This window comes from Lissotriton vulgaris, chromosome 1_1 (genome assembly GCF_964263255.1).
Source record: "Lissotriton vulgaris chromosome 1_1, aLisVul1.2, whole genome shotgun sequence".
Taxonomy (NCBI): domain Eukaryota; kingdom Metazoa; phylum Chordata; class Amphibia; order Caudata; family Salamandridae; genus Lissotriton; species Lissotriton vulgaris.
The window spans coordinates 2,067,232,529-2,067,259,491 of NC_141685.1; the positions used below are offsets into that span (position 1 = coordinate 2,067,232,529).

Consider the following 26,963-nt stretch of genomic DNA (forward strand, 5'->3'; position numbering starts at 1 on the left):
CAAGTGTAATTACAGTTGAAAACTGTATTCAGGCTCAATGGACAAGCTGGGACATATATTAAGGGGCTACTTAAGTGGGTGGCACAATAAGGTCTGGAGACCTACTAGTAGCATTTAATTTACAGGCTTTGGGTATTTGCTATACTACAATACAGGGGAATTATAAGTGAATTAAATCTGCTAATCAGGCGTTAGCCAATTTCACCATGTTTAAAGGAGAGAGCACAATCACTTTAGCAGTGGTGAAGCGCATAGAGTCACAAGGCCAACAAAAACGAATTGGGCAATAATAGGAGGGTGTTACATTGTTTATTCCTTCTCGTATTCCTTATTCTCTCCTTCAGCAAGCAGTCTCACAGTAGCTCTTCCCCATTCACTGTTTAGTATTGGATCTGAGATGTTTTATAGAATATTTCTTGAATCGATTAGAATGTGGATTGCTTCAGTCCTGTAGATGTCTTTAATCTTCTTCCTTATGTAGGCATCTAAGTCCACTGTTTATCCTCCTTTAAGGGGTGCATGTAATTCTTTAGTCAGATTGTGTGGTTAAGGCCTGCTGATCTTTTCCACAATGTAATACTTTAATGAGAAAGGCATTTCAGATATCAAAAACTCACTCTGTTGTGATTGGGATCGTGATTTTGGGTCAATTGTTTCATGTCTTGATCTTCTCAACTACAAAGCAAGCTTTCAAGTTGTCAGTGCCTTAGATGACAAATAATAATAATAATAATAAGGGAGTTTTATAAAGCGCCTGGTTACGCTCAGATGGCGTGTCCCCGCGCTAAGACAGAAGAACTCATGCAGACTGGACCGCAGAGTCTGCTCGGTTACCGTGTATATAGGTATGTTTTTAGCTTCTTCCTGAAGCTGGGTTCAGATGACTCCAGGCGAAGGTCCAGAGGTAAGGCATTCCAGCTCTTCGCCACGAGGTAGCGGAAAGATCTACCTCCCATGCGAGCCCTTCTTATTCTAGGGACCTTTAATAGGCCTCCATAGGAGGATCGAAGGGCGCGCGTGGGCACGTATCTGGTGACCAGGTTCTGGACCGGTGCTGGCGCCTTCCCAGTAAGGATGCGATGGCAAGTGCAAAGGGCCTTAAACTCGACCCTACTCCTCACTGGCAGCCAATGAAGGGTCTGAAGGGCAGCTTTGGAGGCCGATCTTTTGGAAAATTTTAGAATGAGGTGGGCTGCCGCATTCTGCAACACCTGGAGGCGATTTATTGCCTTACTGGTTGCTCCCAGATACAGCAAGTTGCCGTAGTCCAGGCGCGATGTGACGAGGGCATGCACCAAGGTCCTACTGGCTGACGTAGGAAGGAGATCTAAGATCTTCCACAGACTTTTTAGGACGCTGAAGCAGACACCCACCACACGGCCTATCTGAGGTCCAAAGGACAGGTCAGCACCAAGCCAGACTCCAAGGTTCCTAGCTTCTTGACAGGGTGTTGGAACCTCGCCTAAGCATGAAGGCCACCACGCCGACGACCAAACAGATGGGTTCCCCCCCACTACGATCACCTCGGTCTTGCTTCCATTCAATTTGAGGTAGTTGGTGGACATCCAGGCTTTCCTACACATAACATTCTGTGAACACTTGATATTTTGTAAAGTTTTCAGTTTTTCTATACCTCTGTTACATTATTTACATTGTATTTTACTGAACATACCCACCATTCGTACAATCACACAACTCAAATGCTGGTGAAAACCTTGACTTTGTAAACACAATTGTAGTGTAGAGGTTAACTTAAAGATACACATCTAAGATTAGTAGTCACCCAACACAGAATTAACCCAAAAGGAGCTAATGTCATACTTTTTTTAAACGTTTGCGGATCAGCATAAAGTCTTTAAAAATCACATGAATGTAAACTGTAGGGTAAGTGACTATGTAGTGTTATCTATTCTACGCCCACTTTGGTTCTCCTTTGGTTCCTTGGTTGGACATATCAGCTCAGTTAGGCGAAGTTGGCTTTGCCTAGCTAGACATAACACATTTGGTTTTGTGACATGATATTATTTTAGGAATACATTGCACATATTATTTGTTATTCAGTGACTCGTTTGGGGATTTATTTTGAACATTTCGCACAATGCTGAACAACATGATGTACTACTTTCTTGTGCCTGGTCAGCAACATCCCCTTCTGTTTTTTGACACATCACAATAGCACAGCAGCAATTTTATAACAAAATAGTTTTTATCATATAACATGTCTCGCCCATTCGGAGAGCAGAGAGAAGAATTCCAGCAAGGAGACCAGTCTTGGAAAGGAGGCAGCAGCCTTGCGTAAACTGAGTTTACACCCATGATGCAGACTATCTAATTACACATGCCAAGTATGGGATCCGGTGCTAATCCCAAAGATCAGTGATAGATCCCTAAACGAAGATAGTGAGGGCAGGCCTAAATATATATATTAGCTGCCAAGCTTTTCATTGTATACAGTCTGCTAGTAATGTTGACTACATTGCTCAGTGGTATCTGTTTCTTAATCGCAGCACAAGTGCTTCAAAATAGACTATGATAGTTTCAATAAATATATTGTAAACTTCCTTTGTGTCTTTCCTTTGTTAACTTTGGACATGCATGAATGAGAACGAAGGCGATGATCTATTTTCATGGTTCACTTGGGGACCAGAGGTTCATGTTCTATGTTTGCCGAAATTGCCTATTACTCTGGAAAGGTTAGGAATTCTAGTAAGGCACTGTGAGCTAGTCAGATTTGGACCTACGGGTATTGATATAGTAGAGAAACTCAGTCCATACTTTCTGTTCTGACAAGACACATTTCTGTTTCCAAACAGAATCCCAGCAACAATTATATAGGTATCTAAGGGCTTTGAAGGTCCTAAAATGGAACCCATTGTCTCATTTGCATGTTAAGTTGCTTTTAATTCCAATAGAGGGGAAATACACTCTGTTTTACATTACTCTACCATGGCAGACATTCCCAAAAATGCACACCAAGAGAATTTTGCAATATAAATATATCCTTAATGGAAACATGGTATGAGAGAAGGAATTATTTGACATTGTGTAACATATTTGATTATCTGTGTTGCAGTCGCATATTTCATTTTCTTACCTTTTTGTCCACTGTTCTGGAATATTATGTCCGGAATATAAAGTGAAACTTAGTCGTGAATCCGCCTTTGTCTCTGAGCATTCAATGCTGCTAGGCACAGCCTCTGTCTGAAAGTCTGTATCAAAGCTTCGACTGTAGATGTAGATAAGGTTAGAGATGGCTTTGGATAGCACAATGGCAGCGGTTTCCAAGTTTCCTTACAAAAATAAACAGATATCAAAATTACAAGAAGAAGCATTCCAATAGCCTAACAGTTCAGGAACATTACAATGACATTTGCCATCTGTGCTTTTCAGACAATAGAATACTCAACCAAAGAACATTTTTGGGAGTATATGAGAGCGGTTCAAATTTAGGGTAGAGTTTATGGCAAGGAAGGACTTCAACCATTTTGAGCACAGGGCTAATCAATCAATCAATCAATAAATCAATCTGGATTTCTATATAGCGGCTAATCACCGATGAGGGAACTCATGCACCTATGTATCCAGGCATTTTAAGTCTGGCTGTGATGCTTCCCTTGCTGACTTTGCCCCCTGCCTTGTGGATCTCCACCCTGAGCATGCTGACTCTGCTTAGCCGTTTGTTGGGCTCGTCGGTGGGGACAGCGAGTTGTAGGTGCCTTGGGAGGATGCATGCCTTATTGCTGTCCCAGGCAATGTTCCCAGCCAGATCAAGGATCTCGGTGGTAAGGAACTGCAGCTAAATAGACTACAGAACCTGTGCAGACACACTTAGCGCAGCTTTTTATACAGAGCAGCCTGGGAGCACAGCCCACAGGGAACTGCAGTCCAGCTCGAGAAGAACGGGTCTTGGCTGTAGGACGAGCCTTTTCTCCATGCTTACCGCATCCAGAAATAGCAAGCAACTGCAAAACTCCCACACAGAAGTAATCCTGAATGGGATACCCATTAGACCAACATGAATTGCAAACTGCAAGCATAGAAAATCTGCTTTGGAAGCAGCTACGGGTCAATTTGTACCAACCTGAGAACAAGAATTTAAAAAGAAAACAGCATTATTAGAGAGTGATCTTGGTATTGTTACAAGACGGCTTCTCGGTGTGTATTTCAATGGAATAAATGAAGACACATTTTGTACATCTACTTATGTATAAAGTTAGTCCAGTTTATTCCATTGCAATCCTAAGGGAACACATTGACATTAGAGTCATGGTGAAAAGGTGGGACCCATGAACAGCCTTCGATGGTGCATCCACACTCCAATGGAATAGCAAAGTTGCCAAAGGGCCACACGGTAAACAAGGAATTGGCACTCGTTTGGGTGGTACAAAATAAGCCAACCATAACTGCGTGTGCAGTCGGTTTCTGCAACCCTTTGGCCACTGCCACTCCACCTTTTGCATCAAGCGATCTATGCCACAAATGTCTCTAAAGTTTATATCAGTTGAAACTTATATAGTGCTGTTTTCATATCTTTCATTTAAAAAAATAGATTACCCAGATAATGCTATTGCATGCAATTTTACACCAGTCACCCAATCACGTTGTCTGCCATCCTCAGGCTGCTCCCTTCTCTGTGCACTTTAGCAAGATGGCATCACTTATTGCACATATATCATTCCGCTAAACACGGGTCGTGGGACCTGCTACTAGCGAAATAATTTTCAGTACACTTGAAAGCAAACCTACTGTATTTTTTTTAGAATAAGGAGTAATTGTGATGTCTCCACCTCTCATGTGGCCATTTTTACAACATTATCACTACTCTAACATAGTTTTCTGGTAGATTATTCCACTATTCAATTTACAATTTGGCCTCATATGAAAGGTATGAATGACTACCACAGTTCATCTCAATTATTTAGCATCAGTTTATTCATTAATATCAGAAATAGAATTCACACCATGAAAAGTATCACGCAATTCGTACATCACAACAGTAAAAAATATTTTAAAAAGCATAGTGACTCATCTGTTGCTTCTACATAAAGATTCACATCACATTTAACATTACTAAAATAAAATCCCAATTAATTTCCCCATTGCCTCAATGCGCTGAAGAATATATACTATCCTAAAGAAATACTTCTTATCAAGTGCACATTTTGGGCACAGGCAAAACCGGCATCAGTGTGCGAGGTGGAGGCGATATAATCCCCTTGGTTCCCTTTGGTCAAGAGCCCTCGGATGAAGGTAACCAGGAAAACAAGAGTGATCAAACTTTGAGCTAAGTACGGTGGTTGTTCCTCAACAGTAGGTTTAAGACATCACGGGTAATTTGGATGGTTCTTCAAGATCGGCACTTCAGATGTTGATGTATATAAGACTCTGTAATGCTATGTATGAGGCCTATCCTTCAATGCCAGCAGAACTGCAGGCATTTACTACCTGATAATCACTATCCCAAAACATTTGCAGCCATAATGTGTAATATGATAGTAACTGGAGCAGGCACCCGGGTGACCTAGGCCAGAACCAGATGGGCTAAAGTCTTGGATTTGAGATTTTACATGGCCAATTGGCATACTGCTGCCAGAAAACATAAGACATCTTTACTAATGGGAGATTTTGACTCGTTTATTTGAAATATATTCATAGAGTGTGTTATATGCCAGCCAGCATATTGCAGTTTAGCATGGCAATGGACGCCACTGCTGGTGTTGTGGAACATTCAGCACATGGGCAGGTATGTGTGCCACATGGCACTTTGAAAAAAGCAAAAAGTACTTTTTTCTAGGAAATCGCCAATTACCACCAAATAAAAGTTGGTGGAAATTTGTGATTCCTTACAGCAATATCGCAATTTGCGATGCCTACTAGCATAGCATTTAAGCAATCGCAAATTGTGTTTCTCTAAATGCATGCTCAAAGTAGGGAATCACAATTTTTGTGATTCCTTATTTTGCGAGTAGGTTTTTACTTAGCTACATTGCACACAGCAAAATTGCAATCGCTGAAATTCTGTGAATTTCAGCATTTGCGATCGCAATTTAGCTCAATACATCTGGCCCTTTGACAGTCCTCCAAGGGACAAAGGAGAGGATATGTCATCTTTCCTCTTTGAATATTTAAGAAAACTCCTGGATATGACCTTTACCGCAGCGCTCTAATTTCAGGGGGCACATAGGCTATGCTCACAACAACAGAATGGGCCAAGGCCAGAAATTACTTAGATACTGAAACACCAGCTGGGGATAGCTATTCTGTATTTTGCACTAAATAAAAAGGGCCCTTTCAATAGAAGGGTTATAGAATTCCAACTTCTCCGGGAAGACAAACATCCTTAGGAAGAGGTTCTTAGCACTGCTTCTGATGCTATGGAAATTAGACATCACATTTTGACCCAGGAAACCAGGCTGCAATGTTGATATTCATATACTGTTTAACAAGGGTGTACCAGGACCAAGAAGAGTAGGAATGTTTCCTGGCCACCTGGAAACCATGTACATATAATCTTAATACTCACTGCCATCTCCTGTTGAACATGATCAACCCTCAGGGTCCGTCATAGCTCAGAGACAGAGGCCCACCACTTTGGAAACAATACTATGTTTCTCAATCAACATTTGTGTGTAATGAGAAGTCAGACCCCCATTAAAGGAGCATTCAACAGAACCATAACACTTTGGATGGATTAAATACCTATTTGCCAACCAGGAGACTGCTGAAACCATAATATTAGTCAGAGAGACCTCCCCCACCACATATAAGCTTAAAAGCAACATGCATTGGAAAGACTGACAGAGAGCAAACCAAACTGCATAAAGTTCATGTCAAGTGCTAATGAGAATAATATACTTCTTCAAATACAAATTTCTTCACTACTCCCAACTCTCATCCCTATCCTCCTTCCATTGTGGACACCAGGTCCTGAACAACTTCTGCTTTCCTGACCAGTGTTTTCTGTTTGTGTTCCTTGTCTTATTCCATGCACACTTTCTTAATGGTAACAGGAGAGAGACAACAAATATGAGCAAACAAATTATGAAGAGTCAGTGAACCTTTCATGGACAAAAGTCCTCTCTTAATTTTCTACTAAAAACCTATAGCCTTTCACTCAAACGATCCACTTATCACCAACTAAATCAACTAATCAACAGAGAGACTGCATAGGTAGAGTAGTTTTAGCATCATATCTTAGAACACAAAAAGAAGGTGTAGCAATACTTATTCATAAAAGCTTCCAGATACACATTTTGAAAACACATATTTAAACCAATCGTTACTTTACTTGTCCAAATTGACAATTCGGAAGTCACTTATATTGACAAGCTCTATTTATGCCACTGTCAAGGAGAAATCTATTTTCTTTTTCTGCCTGTACAGATTACTATCAGAATTCAGATTTACTTTCTCGAGGGTGAGGAGCCCTAACTCAAATACCATGTACACAACACTGTTGGAAATGCCCCTTTCTGCAGGGTCACCAGCAAACTTTTTGCCTTCCTCCTTTTTGCTGAATAAGCTTTTGTTTGAGGACTCTGGGCACTTTACCACTGCTAACCTGTAGTAAAGTGCATGTGCTCTGTCCTTAAAACAAGGTAACAATTGGCACATTCAATTTACTTATAGGTCCCTAGTAACGTGCACCGCATGTGCCAGTGCCAGTAAATTAAATGCTACCATTGGGCTAGCAGCATTAATTGTGCCACCCACTTAAGTGGCCCTTTAAACATGTCTCAGGTCGGCCATTGCAGAGTCTGTGTGTGCAGTTTTAAAGTGCCATGTCCACCTGGCAACGTAACCCTCTTGCCAGGCCCAAACCATCTTTTTTCATACATATAAGTCACCCCTAAGGTAGGCATTGAACAGCCCAAGGGCAGGGTACAGTGTATTTAAAAGTATTACACATACTTTTAAGTTTTACATGTCCTAGCAGTGAAAAGCTCTTATATTTCTTTTCACTGCTGCTAGACCTATCACTCCCATAGGACAACATCTTATTACATTTATAACTGTAATTTCCAACTGGGAAGAGATAGGACCCCCAGATTTGGTGTCTCTGGAATCACAATTTAAAATCACAACTTTTACATTGCAAATCTGAAAGTGACATTTTTAGAAAGTTGCCGTTTTCTTACTTTAGCCATTTGGTGCCTGCTGTCAGTCTCTAATTGCATATTGTATTAGGGTGACAGCTGGCCTTTGTGTATTCGCTCTAGTCAGCCACACACAAATGGATCTTAGGTGTGACTTGACGGGACATCCACATTCTGCTGGGCCATTCTGGGAAGGATGGGAGGGGGTGGTGTACACAGCCTCACACTTACAGCTGAATAGGCTGTGTCCTGTCACCTCACAAAGGGCTGCAAACACCCCTGTAGTGTGTCTGGAGCGACAGCAGGATGGGGAGGGACTCTTTGTACCTCAAAGACATCTCTTTTAAGCTCCCCCCAAATTAAGTGGGCCCAATTGGGTATAAGTACTGGACCTCTGACACCACCACCTTAGTACATTTCTGGACCAATGGAGGAAGGACTGCCAGCAGGAAGGACTGCTGTACTGCTGAAATGACTGCCACTCCGCTGCACTCCTGCTCTGCTGTTATGACCTGCTGCCCTTCTTGCCTTGGTGTGAAGGACTGGATCCACATCACTTGAACCCAGATTGTCACTCCAAGAGCGTGCTGGCTTATCTCCTGATTGAAGTGTCAGGGATACAAAAGACTTCCAACTCACCTGCCACAGCACTGGGACTCAGCCATCTGTGAGTCCGCCCAGTCAAGTGAATCCAATCCAGTCCTGAGCCCTTGGAAGTGGGTTATAGTGCTTCTCCACCAGAATACATGCATTTACGTAGATGCAAAGGACTCAGAACTGGTGCATCTCCTCTGTTGCGAGAAGAGACGCAGATGCATTGCCAACTGGGCTGCGCATTTACTCCGTTCTTGATGCATCCTCTCCGTTGCGAGGCACAGAACAAATACATTGCCTATCTTTACAGATCAATGAGAACGCATCGTTTCACCTGGTCCACTCATCTCTTCTCCGATGATGAAGCATTGCTGTATCTGCAACCTGCATCTCACTGCCGAAGACGCAACTAAGATACTTTTGCAGTGGGGTTGTATCTAACCGCTCTCTATCGCCGTTGACCTGAACTTTTGGATTTGACCCAGCCTAGTGCTACCAGATAGCCCCACCTGGTGCTTTAATCCTTTAAGCACTATGTTTAAGTTGCTACTTCAAAACTTCATAACTCCAGTTTATTAAGCTTTCTTTTCCTACCCTGGAGTGGAATCTTTTAGTTGGGTTTTCATGGTTTGAAGTGTTTCAGAAATACGTTATACATTGCCTCTTATGTTAATCCTGACTGCTCAGTGACCAGCTACCAGCAGGTGAGAAAAGGTTAATTTAGGGTGTGTTTGTGACTTATCCTGACTAGGATTGTGGTTACGGCTTAACCAGGGCTTCCACCCCAGTCAACCAGGGTCCCAGTTTCTAACAAATATGATCAAGGAGACCAAGCTGGACATTTGCTGGCTCGATGGCTGAATCAAAGCGTGAAATTGAGAATAATACCAGTGGTACAAAATTCACTTGACAGCGTGATAATGAATACGTCAAAATTGGGGAGCGCTAGCGAGCCCGAAGCAAGATGGCTGCACGTTAGTGCAGCTTTGCATGTTGGGGCAACAATCCGTAAAAAATCCTGCATTTCCCCTAAATATCTACGCATGAGAGAAGACAATTTGGTGTCTGCTACGCCTGCTGCACTTTTTACTGTGCTTTCTGCAGATACATGGCTGATTTCCTGCTAATAAGCACCGCTTCCAGGCCTGACGACAACATGGTGACCATTGTGGACTACTAACTGCTGGTGAAGTGGCTAAATCGCTGCGCTGTTGCTGGGTCTACTTGCATGCTGAGACGGCATACCGCGGAGGAGCAGCTGTCCGGCTGTCTTTGGACTTGAAGTTGAGCACGGTGTTCCTGATCAATATTGGGCGCGGTGCGAGCTGGATAACTGGGGACGAGCAAAAGGTGCAGCTGATCTGAGCTGTGAGGACCTACGGGTGCTGGGGAGATGTGTCGGATTCACCCGAGTGTTTCTGATGTGCGAAGACGCTGCTGATCTGAGGTGAGGGGGCCGGCGGGCGCTCCAAAGTTGTGCCGGATCCATCCAAGCATTCGCTCAGACGTAACACGCTACTTTAGTGCACAGGCGTCGTTGGCAGTAGACTGATTCCTGTGCCGGATTCACCGGAGAGTTTCTGATGTGCGAAGACGCTGCTGATCTGAGGGGGCAGGCGGGCGCTGTGGAGTTGTGCCGGATCCATCCTAGCATTCGCTCCAATGTACCGCGCTACTTTAGTGCACAGGAGCCGTTGGCGGTAGACTGATTCCCGCTGCCGGGGTGCGTGGGCCTATCGGCAGCTGAAGTGCGTTTACAGGCCGCATCAGCAAGGGTCCCGCCATTCTGACAAAGTGACACTGAAAGTGCATTACAACTAAAGTCCTAAGCCAAGACTGGATTTCACAGACTGTTGTTTGGGGGCGCACATTGAGCAGTGTGGACGCCCCCCATAGGTGCGAATTGCCGAGACTCACAGATTGGAGTACTTACAGGTATGAATATTCAGCCTTGCACATAGTGGGATTGTTGAGTGCTTGTTGGCAGTGTTGTCTACGAGGGAAAGGAGTGCTGCGTAAACAGCCTGAACATAGAACTCTAAGCAGGGGACTTTGAAGACGCGGTGCCTGGCGCATACCGGTGTGACTCCCTCATCAGGTTGCCAGTTAAAACCGACATAGGGCCTGGACCTCATTCCGCTGTGGTATTGAACATTGGATTACAAAGGAACTGCAACATCCTGCACAGCTGGCTGTGAGGCACTAGGGTAGTTTTGCAGGCCCTGCTGAGTAGTGGCTGCGCTGGAGACAGCCGGATCGGGGCCTGGCAGTGAGGGACCGCTGGAGTGTGTGAGGTGAACAGCTCTTCGCGGCTGCAGACGAGTGTCTATTGTGAAGTCCGATCGAGACCACATTCAACAAGATGGGTAAAACAGACAAACAACTACAATCTACGCTCTCGTTTGACTCTAAAGGCCTAAAAAAAAACAAAGTGCAGGCTGCCTCAGACACTGAGACAGGATCCGGAAGCAGGCAGCAGCAGCAAATTGGAAAGAATGATGCTGGCCATGCAACAAAGTTTGCATAAAATTGACAGTAAAATTGATAAACTAAATCTACGTATGGATACCATGATGGCAAAGCTGGACAAGCATGGGTAGCCTCTAACAGAGGCTGAGCAACGTATCTCCAACACTAAAGACAAACTGGAGAACATCACAGAATCCAGTACCCAGATGGAGAAACTACTGGAGGTATTATGGGCCAAAAGTGAAGATTTGGAGGCGAGGTCCTGTCGCAATATAAACTGTGCATCATGGGGGTGCCTGAATCTACTAACACGGGGAAAATGGAGCTCTACGTTGAGGAAGTGCTCAAAACTATGTTGGGTGCAGAAAATGTTTCAAGCATGTTGGTTGTGGAAAGAGCTCATCGGTCCCTCGCGCCACGCCCTGTCCCTGGATTGCCCAAGCGCCCGATATTTGCAAAACTTCTCAATTATCGTGATAGAGACGTGGCCCTCCACCATGCAAGGGAAATGGGCACTACTAAGTACCAGGGGATAGAGGTGGCACTGTTTCCAGACTTGACGACAGCAGTGTGGCAGATCCAGCAGGAATTTCAGCAGGTAAAGAAGAAACTGCAGGTTATGAAGATACAATATGCGATGCTGTACCCCACGCGTCTCAAAATACTACACAGTAGCAAACCTTGAATCTTTACAACCCAAAAAGACGCTAAGTAGTTTATAAAGCAGCTGGAACGGTGCGAAATGACCAGAACGGACAGAGATGAAGCGGACAATGAAGATTGAAAAACTGCGGGTTGTAAGCTGGTTCTGTCTGGTATTGATGTGTATAGTCTCTTTGTTTATAGAAGTACAATATCATTATATCTCAATAGTCTGATGCATTGAGGCCTTGACGTGGGATAGTGGTACGGGGCTGAACTGTACAATGTCTGCATCTGTAAGGGGATGCTTCGGTGATGACAATTATTTGGGGGTACCTCCAAATGGACATTAACGCAGATAGGCTGATGCACCAACGAGTGAAGCGGACACATAAATGTAAATACGCCTGGAGACTTAGCTGTGACATTGGATGTTGGACAGGATATCAGGAACAATACTCTAGGACTGTAATATACGTTTATTGTAAAGATTCAGCAATATTTCTGTCTTTTGTTGTGGGTCTGCTACTCATGGTATGTTCAGGGATTGAAGTTGGGAATTGTGTCATACTTCTTTTTCAACTGGGCGCTGGATAACGGCAGTGCACTCTGCCTCTTTGTGACATTGCACTATGGCAGCGAGGCTCTTTCTGCGTAATGCTATAATAAGTCATATTGAAGTGTGATGTGCTTGGGGGGAATATGTGTGGCCATGACCCCCCTTATTTCAACGAGGGGGTCGGTGGGCAGCTAGTGTCCTTCATGTGGGTACAACCCAAGCAGTTCATAGTTGAGATTGTAGGCTGTGAGCGGAGTAGCTTCTTACAGCGGGACGGAGGAGTAACCTTGTTCTTTATGTTACTTACATTAGGATTCCTTAGCATAATTGGGATGCTTAAGTGGGAGGGGGGATCAGTTTGGGGATTGTTCAAATACAACATTATGCAAGACAGAATGCATGGAAATATACATTGTATGACAAACAGCATAGCTACAGTGTTCATAGCTACTATCCCGATAAAACTCAGTACTGATGACAACTGAAGTTGGTAAAATAACATGGATAACGTGGAATGTCAGAGGTCTTAACAATCTGAAGAAGACAAGGCAGGTGCTAGCCTATCTAGATCGCCACAACGTCCAAGTGGCATTATCGCAAGAAACTCACTTAACCAAGCATGCAGCTGATAAAGTGGCCTCTAGATGGGCTGGGGTGAAATTGGCCTCATCCTACTCCTCATATGTGAGGGGTGTCATGATTTTAATTAAAAAAATCTCCCATTTGTAGCATCACATGTGGGTATAGATGATAATGATAAATATATCATAGTACAGGGGAAACTGTGCAGTATGGTGTTGACTATTCCTAATATTTATGGGCCTAATGTTGACAACCCTGGTTTTTACGAGACACTGTGGAGCAAGGTGCATAGGTTGCAGCCGGTTGCCATCATTTGTGGGGGCGATTTTAATGTAGTATTAAACCCAACGGTAGACCGCCACTCCAATTCGGACCCCTCAGTTGAAAAAGCTGCACAGGCTATTGAAAATGGTATGCAAGATTTGTCCCTCATAGATATTTGGAGGTTGAGACACCCAGGGGCGCGGGAGGGTACATGTAACTCTTATGCGCATCAGTCCTGGTCTCGACTTGACTATTGGTGGACTACCAGTGATGTACACTTACTGGTTACTACGGTTATCCACTCACCCCGGACGCTCTGCGACCACTCCACATCGCTATTCATAATGATGATACCCATGTTCACACCACAACAGTTTCAGTGGAGTTTGCCATCCACTGCCCTGCAGAGCCAGGCATTCCGGGAAGGGGTGCGGGAAGCCACTGGGTCAGTACAAAGTTTGGGCATATTGTGGGAAGCATTCAAAGTGACAATGGTATGCATAGGACTGCAAGCTGGGGTGCTTAAATCACTAAGGGGATCTATGAAAAACCTTGAGCAAGACCTGATGGCTCTTGAACATCAATATGAAAAGACGTTGGATACCATTACATTAGTGTTAATTAGATCAAAAATCACTGAATGCAATGATCTGACAGATTCAGAGGTGAAGCCTATCAGCGCTGGACAGCCAGGTATTATGGGACGGGCCTTAGCAGACAAAATAAGAGAATCATGGGCGAAAAATAGTATAGTGCAATCTATTGTAGGGGGGACACTAGGCACTGTGACACTACAGGTATTCTTGCCTCGTTTTTGCATTACTACACATCTATGTATAACAGTAGACATACTGCTGATGATGATGACATAGCGCAATACATGGAAGATATAGCTCTGGTTTGATTGTCAAAAGGACAACAAGTCTTTTTAATGTACCCGCTGATGGTAGCCGAAATACGCGATTTTATATTCACCCTGCCTAATGGCAAAGCTACAGGCACAGACGGGATTTCCAGCAGAGTTTTATAAAGAGTACATCGACATGTACATCGACATACTGGTACCACACCTTCATGCCATGTTCAAAGACGCCTACGAACAGCAAAAGCTACCCAACACTTCACCAGGCACTAATTATAGCCTTGCTGAATCCAGGAAAGGAACCTGATGAATGCGAATCATGTCGGCCGTTGTCATTAATGAACACTGATGTTAAGATATTAGCCAAAGTACTGGAAACTAGGTTGAGATTACTATTGACTATAATGGTGTTGCCTGATCAACCGGGATTTATCCCTACTCGTTCAACAGCTCACAATCTGCGGACACTTTTTGCAGTAATGCATCTACTGGAACCTACTTTGCCTGCAGCGGCAGTCCTGCTCGATGCCGCAAAGGCGTTTGACTCCATCTCCTGGAGTTATAAGTTGGCGGTGTTACATCGTATGGGGGTGGCGTTTATCTATACTAACTGGATCAAGTTGTTGAACAAAGATCCAATGGCTCGTGTGCTTATTAATGGCAGGACGTCTGACACTTTCCCGATTTGGCGCGGGGTGAGGCAAGGCTGCCCTCTGTTGCCTCTACTATTCGCGGTGGTGTTAGATCCACTGGCCTGTATATTGAGACAGCGTCATGCACGAGCAGGGTTGGGCTTTCATTAATGGCCATTAGCGGTGTCCATGTATGCGGACAACATGGTTTTACATGTGTGGGAGCTGGCGGTGTACTTGGAGCAACTCATTAGAGAATACATTAGATTTGAATGGCACTCAGGTCTGGGAATAAACTGGAACAAGTCGGTTGTGATCTCTCTGACAGCAGGCACAACCCAGGTTGAATTGGGATACCCATTGGAATGGAGTATATGGGTTCACAAAGTCCGCTAGGTAGATACGGCTACAATTAACATTTGCTGACAAGGTGGCCTTGCTAAAAATAGTGGTTCTACCGAAATTTTTGTATTTGTTTGTCTCCATACCCATTATACTGAGACATTTTTTTAGTACACTATGCAACTTATTGATCACGTTAGTTTGGTGAGGGAAAAAGCCACAAGTTAAGTGGGCGGTGTTAACATTGCCATATACTTTGAGCGTGTTTAGGGTGCCTGACATGCAGGTATACTATTTGTGTACACAAGCGCAATATGCCTTTTACTGGCAAAACGTGCCACCATAGACAGCACATGTAGCAGTAGAGGCAGGGGCGGTCCGCCCAATACCACTAAAAGCAATGATTGTAAATGAAACTATGGTGTTTAAAAGGGATGACATTGATACGGTACAGTGTACAACTCATGCTTGGAGAGAACTTGGGAAACGTGCCCGGAGATTACCGCTATATGCACTAGCAATGCCACTGATGCACCATGGGGAGATATCAGCGACCAGTGAAACAGGTTCACTAAAAGATTTACAGAGTGCGGGTGCGCACACTATGGGTGATATATATCCTAATGGCAAATGTATTGATCTCCAGGCCTTTATTGGGGACGAGGACAGGCCTGTCATGTTGACATTCGTATACAGTGGACTACGAGCTGCGATTCAGGCATCATATGCCTGATTCCCTGATGAACCCCCTACTCTGGCGGCTTTACAAATCATATATACCACACAAGCTAGAACTAAATTGGTTACTCGGTTATATAATGCTTCACAGACTGAATAAACCGCTGGTAGTTTAGGCCCCATGAGCACACTAACAGAGGATGAGTGGGACACATGCTGTGGACTAACCGGTCAATTTACTGCAAATGGAAATCTCTGGTTGATTAACTATAAATATCTTCATCAGATGTACTATACGCCAGCACAACTCTATAAGTATGGTCTGAGGGGCTTGCATTGCTGTAGACAATGCCGATTTCCAACATGTGGCATGGAGCTGTCTTAAAGTGGCTGAATTCTGGGAGAAAGTTACAATGGCTTTGACAGAAATGGTGGGTGAACCTATATTATGTACTAATATATTTGTCTTTTGGGAAATGTGTTGCAGCTTAAAGCTAGCAATCAAAAATGAGTTGCCTTAGCGTTATTATTGGCAAAGCGCAGGGTCTCAATCCATTGGGACAGTAGACCTGCACCACAATTGACACATTGGCTAAAGGATATCGCATATTGTCGTGATCAGCTTACTTGTTATGTGGAAGAGCTGCAGAGAGCCTCAAGACCACGTGACATTTGGGGTCCAGTCACTGCTTATATGTTAGCTGAATCAACGGACTAATGGCATTCCATGCGATGTTACTGTGTGTGTTGTATGATTGACCACAGCGCTGTAATGTCATACTTGACCATAATGAAACTGTAACAACCTGCTGCTATGTATTCTGTAATACAGCGAAAATGATGATGATGTTTTATTGATGTTATAATATGAAAATGTATAAATAAAAATATATTTTTTAAATGAATATGTAAAAATCACTGCAGAATGCAGATTTTCTGTACTACTCTACACCTCCTGGACCATGGGTATAGAATAACTGGAGAATATGTTTCTGAAAGATCTCGACCTCTCCTTCACCGACAGATTCAAGATCCAGCAAGTCTCCAGGAAGGGGAAATTCAGAAGTAATAATCCCCTCTGCTATCCAAAGTCTTTGTCAAGCTTTATCCAGGAATGGCATTTGCCCAGAATACAGCAAGGCCATTATTACAGTTCCACCGAACTAAAGAAATATTCCTGCTGTGACCGCTATTCACCTGTGTCACTAATCTAAGGCTAAGGTGCTGGCCAATGGACTATGAAAATTACTATAAAGCCATAAAAACAAGTGGTATTTGTTCCAGGCAGATTATTAACACATCTGAATTCTCCAACCCTTCCTGTGTCAGGAAAGAGACGAAGAGTCTCTCTACCAGTCCCATTATATACAGAGAACTTTGACCTCTAAATAGCTATACTTGTTTCATATGCTATGTGGAGCAGGATCAGACTTGGAATTAATACAGAAATAGACTGGCTATCTCGTCTGGGGTGTGGAGAACATGGCGTCTGCACGTTAAGCAGCTGCTTGCTCCCATTCCTGCCATTCACTTTCGAAAAACCCTTTCAACCTCCCGGGCCCCCGCCTCACCGTATTTCTTTGGGCTTCTTCCTGAGCTGCCGTCGCGGATATTGACACCGTCGCCAACGTTAGGCTGGGGATTTGTCATGGAGAGGCGGCTAGGCGATTCACCGTTCTGTCCTGCTGGTCCGAGGCTGCCCTGGAGCTCCAGAGCGGCCGCAGAGCAGTGGCTCGCGGACACCTTCGGGTCAGTAGTGGCAGAGACAGCATCAGAAAGGGCAGCAGGTGCTTCCTTGCAAGAATATGGTGGACTCTGCCTCGACATCCGATTCAGGTACAATGGTAGTGTTGGAGAAGGAGAAGGATCCTGATAATCGGCAATTTCAGGCGGCTTCTGTCCCTGAGTTCCAAGTCCCCCAGAAAGAACAAGTTCCATTTCAGGGGAAGTCACAAACAATTACTGCTCCTAAGGGGGCTACTAAGAGACATAAATAGGGCTTTTGGGCTTGTCTTGGGTCCACCAATTTAATACTAAGAAACTGCTCTAATAAGTGTTCTTAGGTCGACCAAAGCTCTGATAAAGACGTATCTGAGCAACTTGCTACACCTTTCACTCCTGCTCCACCTAGTAGCTCAGCCTTTCAGACCTATCAAGTTAAAGGCAGATGCATTAAACCTAGAAGTTCTAAAAGTAACCCCCAACACTAAGTCACTCCATCATTGCGCTCATACTTTAGGGTACAGCCGGAGGTCCTTGATATTGTAACACCGGGCGGAGCCCTCAGGGAAAGTCCAAATACTTTAAAGGCACCTTCGTTATCATGGGCTGCTGTAGTTGATAAAACCATGGAGCCTGAAATTATTCAGAACTCTCAGCAGGGTAATCCGATTATAATCTCAGAGCCCGTATTGGCTACAAATAGTTCTATTACTAGCCCTGTTGATCAAATCCAGAAGCAGACAGCAGCGGCCCTCAGCAACGATCTTCCTAAGGAACAGCCGGCGGCTGAATCTTCAACTACTGCTTTGGAAGCTCACTTTGTCACACTATCCGAGAACATAAAGAAGGGTTTTGTGGTATCTTCTGTCAATCAGGGAGAGATCAGAGGCTTTTGTGAATCTTTGAAGAGGAAGGTGGATCTGCTGAACTCTAGGACTGAGAACTTAGAGAATAACGTCGGTGAATTGAAAGATCATCTCAGGATGGCAAAGATGGACATTATATTGCTAAGGAAAGAAGGGGCAGACCTCCGTGACAGAATGGAAGTATTAGAAAAGAATGCTTGTAGATATATACTGCGTCTTTTGAATATCCCAGAGGGGAGTGAAGGATCGGATCTCAGATCCTATATTATTTCTCTACTTAAAGTCTCCTTGCAGCTTGAGGAATCAGAAGAATCACTGAGTCGTGACATACAAAGGGTACATAGGGAGCCCTTTCGTAGGAATCCTAATAGATCCAAGCCAGGAAAGATATTAATGAACTTTCTCACCTTTGCTCTAAAAGAGAGGATCCTTAACTTAGCACTGAAAGCAAAATCATTGAAGGCCAAAGAGTTCTAGTTTGAAATTAATTCTGACCTTTCTAGGTCCATGCTGGATAGGCAGTGGGAGTTGGAAAGGAAGTTAGACGACTTTAAGAAGCATGGTGCGGTATTTCAGTTGAAGTTTCCTGCCTTCCTGAAGGTTATGCATAATAATAAAATGCATAACTTAAGATCAGTTCAGGAGGCTGATGAGCTGCTTGATATGATTAGTGACGGGGCCCCTTAATGGAGAAACTCGGCTTTGGTATAGTTATTTATTTTTTTCTTTCTAGTTGGCAGCCTTCTCTCTTCCCACTTTTGATAATTGATTCAGAGCTATAGGAAATCACATGTGGGAGGTTGGACAAAAGGAGTAAGGAAAAGGAGGAAATTTAAAAAAAAAGTATAAACGAGAAAGAAGAAACCGTTGAAAAGTAGAGATTAAAGGAGGGGGTAGGAAATTAAAAATAAAAATATAGAAAAAAATAGAAAAAAGAAGCACACATATTTTCATAAGGATTACACTTAAGTAAGTCCTTTCCCTTTTTCTCTCCAGTGGTTTCTAGGATTTTACACATTTTGGGTTGGGTTGCTCCGGGATGAAACTTCTGGACTCCATCTGTCCAGATAATTGGGGTAAGGGTTCTCCAGGGTTGGGGTGGATGGGGCACTGGATTTGGGGTAGGGAGCAGCGGGGTAAAAAAATTAAAAATGTCCTAATTTGCCTTACATTATTCTTATCAATCTCAACTATGGAACCTCGATTGATCGGGTGCTGGTGCTGGCTTTTTCGATATCCTCTCTGGGTAATAAGCCGTCGATTTGACCCGCCATAAGCTGTATACAGATTCTGTCCTGGAACATCAATGGACTGCGTGTAAGACCGAGAAGAGACAAGATTCTGCAATATCTTGGGGATTCCCCAGCGCAGGTCATTGTTCTCCAGGAAACACATTTGCTCAAATAAGAGACTGTTAGCCTTCTTAAGAATAAAATATGGGTTGGTTCTTATATGTTAGTACTAATCAGTCAGCAAATATTAGTGGGGTTTTAATCCTATTTAAAAAATCTCCTAAGGCTAGGATCCTATATCAGTTACTTGACACATGTGGTGGATGGGTCATTGTGAATGTTATTATTTTGGTGTTCCAGTTTACCTTGGTTGGCTATTACGGACCCAACCAAGATGATCCCTCCTTTCTTAAAACTATTTATTCTCATTTTCTGGATTTTCCAGATCCGGTAATTCTAGCGGGAGATTTTAATATCATACTAAATCTTTCATTAGACAAATCACCAAAGTCACCAACAACTGAGCCGTTGTCCCTTCCAGGTCGCGGAACTTCCTACTAGAGATGATGACACAAACCGCTCTCTCTGATATTTGGAGAGAAAGATCTGGCCAGCAGTTGGGTGTTTCCTCTAAAAACTGCAAGTACCGGCATAAATCAAAAATAAATTATGTTTTGATTAGCCAATCTCTAAGTGGTAAAGTAAAAAATATATCCTATCTGGCATCTCATCTCTCAGACCATTCTGGCATTTTATTAGACTTAGAGTGTCCACAGTTTAACCAAGACAGATCATGGTCCTTAGACCGAGCCTTACTTTTGGAGGAAGAGGAGATTTTCTTTTTATCCCAGGAAACTGAATGTTTTTTAAAGTTAATTTAGTTTCAGCTTCAATATCGGTCATATGGGATTCTTTGAAGTCTTCCTTGAGGGGTCAAATTACATGTAGGACGAGTTTTAGAAACAAAAAAATATAAAGAGGAGATTGCACTAATCAAAGCTAAACTGAAGGTGGCAGAGGTCGATCTAAATAGCCAGGCTTCGCCTGAAATTCAGCAAGAACATAAGATTAGCTTCAGCAAATTAAAAGGTCAGTTGGAGAGCACGTTGCACACCAGGTTCATCCAAAGATGGTAGGCTAGCAAGATTGCCTACTTTGAGTACGGAGAAGGGGCAGGAAAGCTGCTTGCATGGAAAACCAAAGCATATCAGGTAAGAAACCAGAATAAAGAGATATCATTATTGAAGGTCGGGGAGTCACTCTCTCTTCAGATGAGTAAATTAGAGATGCTTTCTTGGATTTCTTTTAAGATATCTACCAAAAGGACAAATTGGTAGATAGAATCAATGTCAAGGGCTGGCTGGATAAAATCTCACTTCCCTCCCTGAAATTCGAACAGCAGGATCATTTAGATCGGGAATTTAACCAAGAAGATGTCAGGAGGGCTATATCACTCTGTAAAAGCAGAAAGGCAGCAGGGCCCAATGGGTTTTCGAGCTTCATAAACTTATGAGCGATACGATCGTTCCTACCTTGACAAAGCTCTTTAACCAGATACTACAGGATGGCCTAAATCTCCCAGTATCATGGAATGATGCCACAGTCATTTCAATCTTGAAACTTGGGAAAAATCTATCAAGTTTTGGTCATATAGACCCATTTTTCTTTTGGTGGCCAGGTTGGGACTTGTGTTTTGGGGGGATGTTCTCCATCTTGATCAGAAGGGCTTTGTCAAGGGTAGGCAACTATCTGACCTTACCTATGAACTTATAGGGGCGATCGATTTGGCCTCCACTTATTCACTCTCCTTAGCTGCCATGCCAAGGACTTCAACAGGGCCAACTGCATCTACCTGGCAAAAGTCTTGGGTACATTTAACCTAGATAAAAAGTTTTGTCAAACTGTCCTGTCGATATATCTGGAACCAATAGCCAGACTTTTTGTTAATGGTAATATCACTGAATCCTTTACGATTAACAGGGGGACCAGGTAGGGCTGCCCACTCTCCCCTCTTCTGACTTATATATTGAGCCATTTGCCCAACGGCTCAGGGAAGATCCTAACATCCAGTCTTTTAAGTATGGGTAGTGGGAGAGGAAGGTTGCTCTGTACGCTGACTACATCCTATTCTTTTCAACCAATTTGTTAACAGTATTCCCAGAAGTGATCAGCCTGGCGCAAGATTTTGGACGTGTCTCAGGTTACGAGATAAATGTTGCGAAGACCCAGCATCAGCACTAGATCAGGACTAATATGAGATACTTGGGATTTAAAATTGTTCAAGATGTAACAAAGATAGCTGAGACAAACGTAACTTTGGTTTCTAAGGGGTGTCAGAAGTTGATGAAATCGTGGGCCCTACTTCCTTTATCCATCATTGGGAGGGTCAATCTAGTTAAGATGTTGATACTCTCCAAGGTCACCTTTCTCTTTAATTGTATCCCTCTCCACTTTGAAAAATCGGCTATAGATAAGCTACAACGAGAAAATAATTCCTTTGTCTGGGTCTATAAATCAGCAAGAATAGCTAGGAAAAAGTTGAGGTGCAGGAGAGAGAAAGGTGGCCTCGCTCTGCCTGATCTTCAGTTTTACGCTTGGGCTTTTCAGCTTACACATTCATTGGAAGTATTATGACGGTTGTCATCAAGCTCATTTGAGCTTTGCTGAAGAGGTATCTCATCTGGTTTCATTAGCAACCAAGTCAGTCATGATACCTGCAGGTAGGTCTTCCCCGATGTTTCCAATTGCAGCATTTAATAATAATGGATTCATGTCAGACACCCTCTAGAGTTACGGGGGCACTAAAACAGGGGTTCCCCCTGCCTTTATTGCTATTCTTAATAGCACTAGAGAATTTGAAACCTAATATTTGTAAATCAACAGCAGTAAATGGGATCTAGAAAATGAGTGAGGAAAGACGTTTTTGTGTATGCAGATATACTGCTGGTATTGTTAGCCTAAACCTCTCTGAATTAATACTTAATACTCACCTTTAGGTGTTCCGAATTCTCAGGCTATGAGAAACATTACACAAAGACTGAAGTGCTCAGTATGAATATGCACACAACATGAACAATAATTACTGACCTCCGATTCAGATATAAGAACAGAAGTAGGATTGCACCTTATGTTTGAGACCTATGATGAGACCTGAAGGTCTGGCCTGCTATCACTTGTACCCAGGACAAAGAAGTGGAGTCCAAGGGTAAGTTGTACAGGCCTCATTTGTAAACTACTGGGACGCAGCAAACTGCAAAGCACCTTTTTCTGAAGAGTGTAGCTACCAGCTGAAACTGGAGCTGCCCTGGACCCTACTAGTGTCTTCTTATGGAAGGAGGCTTGAGCCCCAAGTGTTGTTACAGACGTGCTGGGGATCCTGGGATTGCCAAAAAATCCTCCTCTTAAAATCCTGAAAAACCTGGGAAGTTTTCCCCCAAAACAGCTCCAAAAGGACAAACATGCCAAGCCACTCCAACACAAGGTGTGTTGTGCTAGGCTGAGGATATAGGTTTCTCCTACTTGGAGCTTTTCTGCAGTGACATCTGTTTCAGCAGGACCTTTCAGATAAGGTCGCCGGACTTTTGTAGCCCTCTTCAGCTGCAGCATGTAGCCTTGCCCTGCTAGAGGAATACGAGCTCCTAAATAGTAACTGAGTTGGAAAACTGAAAACTTTACTGGACTAAGGCACAAAAAGTATCCATCGGACTGGAAGATTTCCCTTGGTACAGGAGCTTTTCCTGTCTAAACCGACACTGGGATCACATCCAATGCCCATCTGATGTCATTTAGCACGATTTGGATACAGCCTGCAGCCTTGCCCTGCTGAAAAACCAACTTGATAAAATCTGTGCCTGAGTCAAATCTGGTTGGTGTATTCGACCGGAGTTCCATCGCTGTCGACCTCAATTTGTGTGTAGATCCCAGTCTCTTGCGAATACTTTACCTGCATTGGAGCTTAATGCCTTTTTAGCACTATTTTTATTCAAAACATTAAAAATGTATATCTCTGATTCCCTTTATTGGACTTTTGTTTGTTTTTATGTCACTTAATTAAATCATTCTCTATTTTTATAAACTGCAGTGTGATTTTTATTGTATTGTGCTTTTGACATTTTAACTGTTTTGGTACTTCTAAATGCTTTACACGTTTTCTTTATTTAAGCCTTTCTGCAGTCCTCTATAGCTACAAGGGATGCACTCAAGATATAAAGCACTGAAAACTTTCCTGGACCAAACATGAATAGGGGGATTATTACCTGTGGTGAACATCCTCCCCAACTAATAAACCACCTTCTCACTATCACATTTCCTTTTGTAAGTAAGCATTGTACAGATTCAATTAACAGTCTGGAGATATATTTAATTTCTCCTGCATACAATGATTTTTCCGAGCTTTGCAGCCCACTTGGAATGCACATGTCCAAATGCAATTAAATGATGCTGCAAGCCTGATCAGCCTCTAATTATGGTTGCAAGACCCAGGAGAGGTGAACATTTTAATATAGTGGCCGGTGTAGGTGCGACAAGTACTCTGACACAGCCACCTTTTTTTACAAATGTTGGCCGTTTACACCTCTGCACAGTGGTTGTTCCCAGAGATGAAGGAACATCGTTCAGGGCTGGGCTGCTCTAGGTGTTTCAGCTGGCCTGTTTGTTTTACATCCCTTAGTCATTAGCCCAAGTGCCCGCAGCAGCATTCCCTGGATGTATGTCGTTACAATGCATACTTTTACAACGCATACCTTTACAACGCATTTTTTACACCGCAACATCCATTACAACGCATTCCATTACAACGCATGCCATTACAACGAATTCTTTGAAACTATCTTTACAATGCATTCCACTACAACGCATACTACATTTACAACGCATACCATTACAACACATACCATTACAGGGCATGTATGGTAAGTATTGGAAAGTGTAGGTGTAAAAATTACTATTCTAACTCCAGGGGGTGCAGCAGTAGGGTAAGTGTTGGATAGTGTAGGGGTAAAAATTATTATTCTAACTCCAGGGGGTGCAACAGTAAGGCAAGTATTGGATAGTGTAGGGGTAAAAATTACTATTCTAACTCCAGGGGGTGCAACAGTAGGGTAAGTGTTGGATACTGTAGGTATGCGTTGTAATGGTATGCGTTGTAATGACTGCGTTGTAATGACATGCGTTGTAGTGGTATGCGTTGTAGTGACATGCGTTGTAATGGTTGCGTTGTAATGGTATGCGTTGTAATGGATGTTGCGTTGTAAAAATTTTGTTGTAAAGGTAGTGCGTTGTAAAAGTTGCATTGTAAGTGTTGTTTCCCGTATTCCCTTGGCTGAGCAAACTAAAGTTGAACATTTGGTGTCTTGCAAGAGGCAGGGAAAACATCTACATTAAGGGAAGTTCTGCACCCTAACATCCTAGTTTGCTTAGCCTCAGAGTACTGGACCATGGTTGCGAAGACCAGGAGAGAGGGGAGAGTGGTGTAGCAATAGTGTCATGAGCCTTGAGGAAAGTAAGGTAAATGGTTTACTTTCTCTTCCCCCATCCACTGGCTGGATGTAATTCACATCCATAATTTTGGTAAAGTAGACCTATAGCACTCCTGTGCTTTGGTGCAACTGCACCTGATGCACTACTAAAAGCAATGCTCCCTGAATGACTTTCAGGAATAGTTCTGTAAAATACAGAACTAATATTGGAACATTTGGCACCTCAATACCCTGGGCTCCAGTGTCCTTGCATTTGCTGCAATATTGATAGCTACACCAATGAGAGAAGCTAAGTCCCATAGGCCTCACACCCATGGTGCAGTGCTGCAAAGCCAATGGATGGTGGGCCGTCCCTCCCATTAGCACCCATACATGGATGAGAGATCAAGGGGAGGATAAGCTGATTCTTTCCTGGGCCTCACAGTGCTGGTACATGGCTGCAAGACCCATAGAAGAGGCATAGCAAAGATGACATGGTGCAAAGTAAAAGTGTCACCCATGTCCGCTGGCTGAATAGCCCTGAGGCCTTGTGCCACTACACCTGCTGCACCACTGATGAATATGTCCCTGACAGGGACCCATGCACAAAGCAATGGTACTGTGCGAGGGAGGGTTCTCACAGTCATGGTGTAGAACAGTGTCCAAGGGACGTATCAAACCCCATTACTCGCAAAGCTTCACCATAATTAAGAGATCTAGGGCAGGGGTGTCATGTAGTTCCTATTAACCTACATAGGATCTGCGCGTTTAGACAACATACACTGTAGGATTTGTGTCCGGACTGATTCTAGACACCCCTACTGGGTATGTTAGCCTGTATACCAGCTAGCTCACAGTGGCAATAGAAACCCCTCTTACCAAGGAGAGAATAGTTCTTGACAACTATTGAACATGACATCTCTCTCCCATCAGAGATCGTGGAAACAGTGCAGTACTTTTTGCTTAGTCACTCGTGCTCACTTTGTCTGAGAGAGTTACACAGAACAAACGGTGGGGACGTTTTTCAATAAGCATTTATTGAACCAGCGTAATTCTAGTGTAAAGTAGGTGTGCTGAAACAATCAGTAACAGATATACATGATTATAAGCACTAACAGAGTAAAAGGATGGTAGATTTCTACTATTGTGCTAAACCAATGAATACTGGCAAGTATATAAAATACATGACAATAGTAAATGCGTACTCCTACGATGCAACCCTAACTAGATGTACCTAAGTGTACCTAGCATGTATGTGGATGTAAAGCCAAGAATCCTGCTAGGATAAAGTCAATCCCATTACCTGAAGTGAGAGACTGGGACCCAGTATTGGTCTTGAGATAGACACCCCGCAAGTGATGTCAGACCACTGCGAGCTGGAGCGTCTGCGTGCAGAAGCCTCAGCATCTTGTTTAAGTGTGTCAGCATGGAAGTCCTTTTCTCCTCTGACTACCTCAGCAAGATAAGGTGTATATAGTGTATATATACCCAAAGTGGTACCCATTGGGGATATACCTTGCTGTGTCATGTCGGACTAGGATGACAAATGGAATGACCCTTGTACATAGTTAATATGCAGGAGATGGAAGGCCTGCTGCCCTGCTGTGATTCAGAGAATCCTCATGCATAATGAATGAGGCTTCAGCTTTTCGGAGAAAACCCCATGTCATCTTTAGGCATTACTGTAACCAGGTAAAAGGTCAGTACTTAGAACAGTTCTGCAGTGTAATGGTAGGGGAGAATATGGGTGAAAGGTTCGGTGACGACCTGAGTCTATATTGGGGTACCTATATGAAACATAACGCCCACTCCTCATCTGACTGGACGACATACCAAAAATTCTAATATACAGCTAAATGTGGTATGCAAACTATTAATAAGTCCATTAAAAATAGTACTTAAAAATGTAAACTTTTCTAAAAAATGCTAAAAGAAGAATAACATTATTGCATGTGATAGAAGTCTGT

General features: G+C 43.3%; 1 protein-coding gene across 1 annotated transcript in view; it reads right to left on the bottom strand.

Moving 5' to 3' along the window:
- The window catches only part of PIK3C2G (phosphatidylinositol-4-phosphate 3-kinase catalytic subunit type 2 gamma), a 1,914,223-nt gene that overhangs the window by 945,170 nt on the left and 942,090 nt on the right, over window positions 1-26,963 (bottom strand). Inside the window, exon 11 of the mRNA XM_086920790.1 lies at window positions 3,095-3,290. Within this exon, the coding sequence (XP_086776916.1) occupies window positions 3,095-3,290 (196 nt within the window). The remainder of the gene's footprint in view (window positions 1-3,094; window positions 3,291-26,963) is intronic.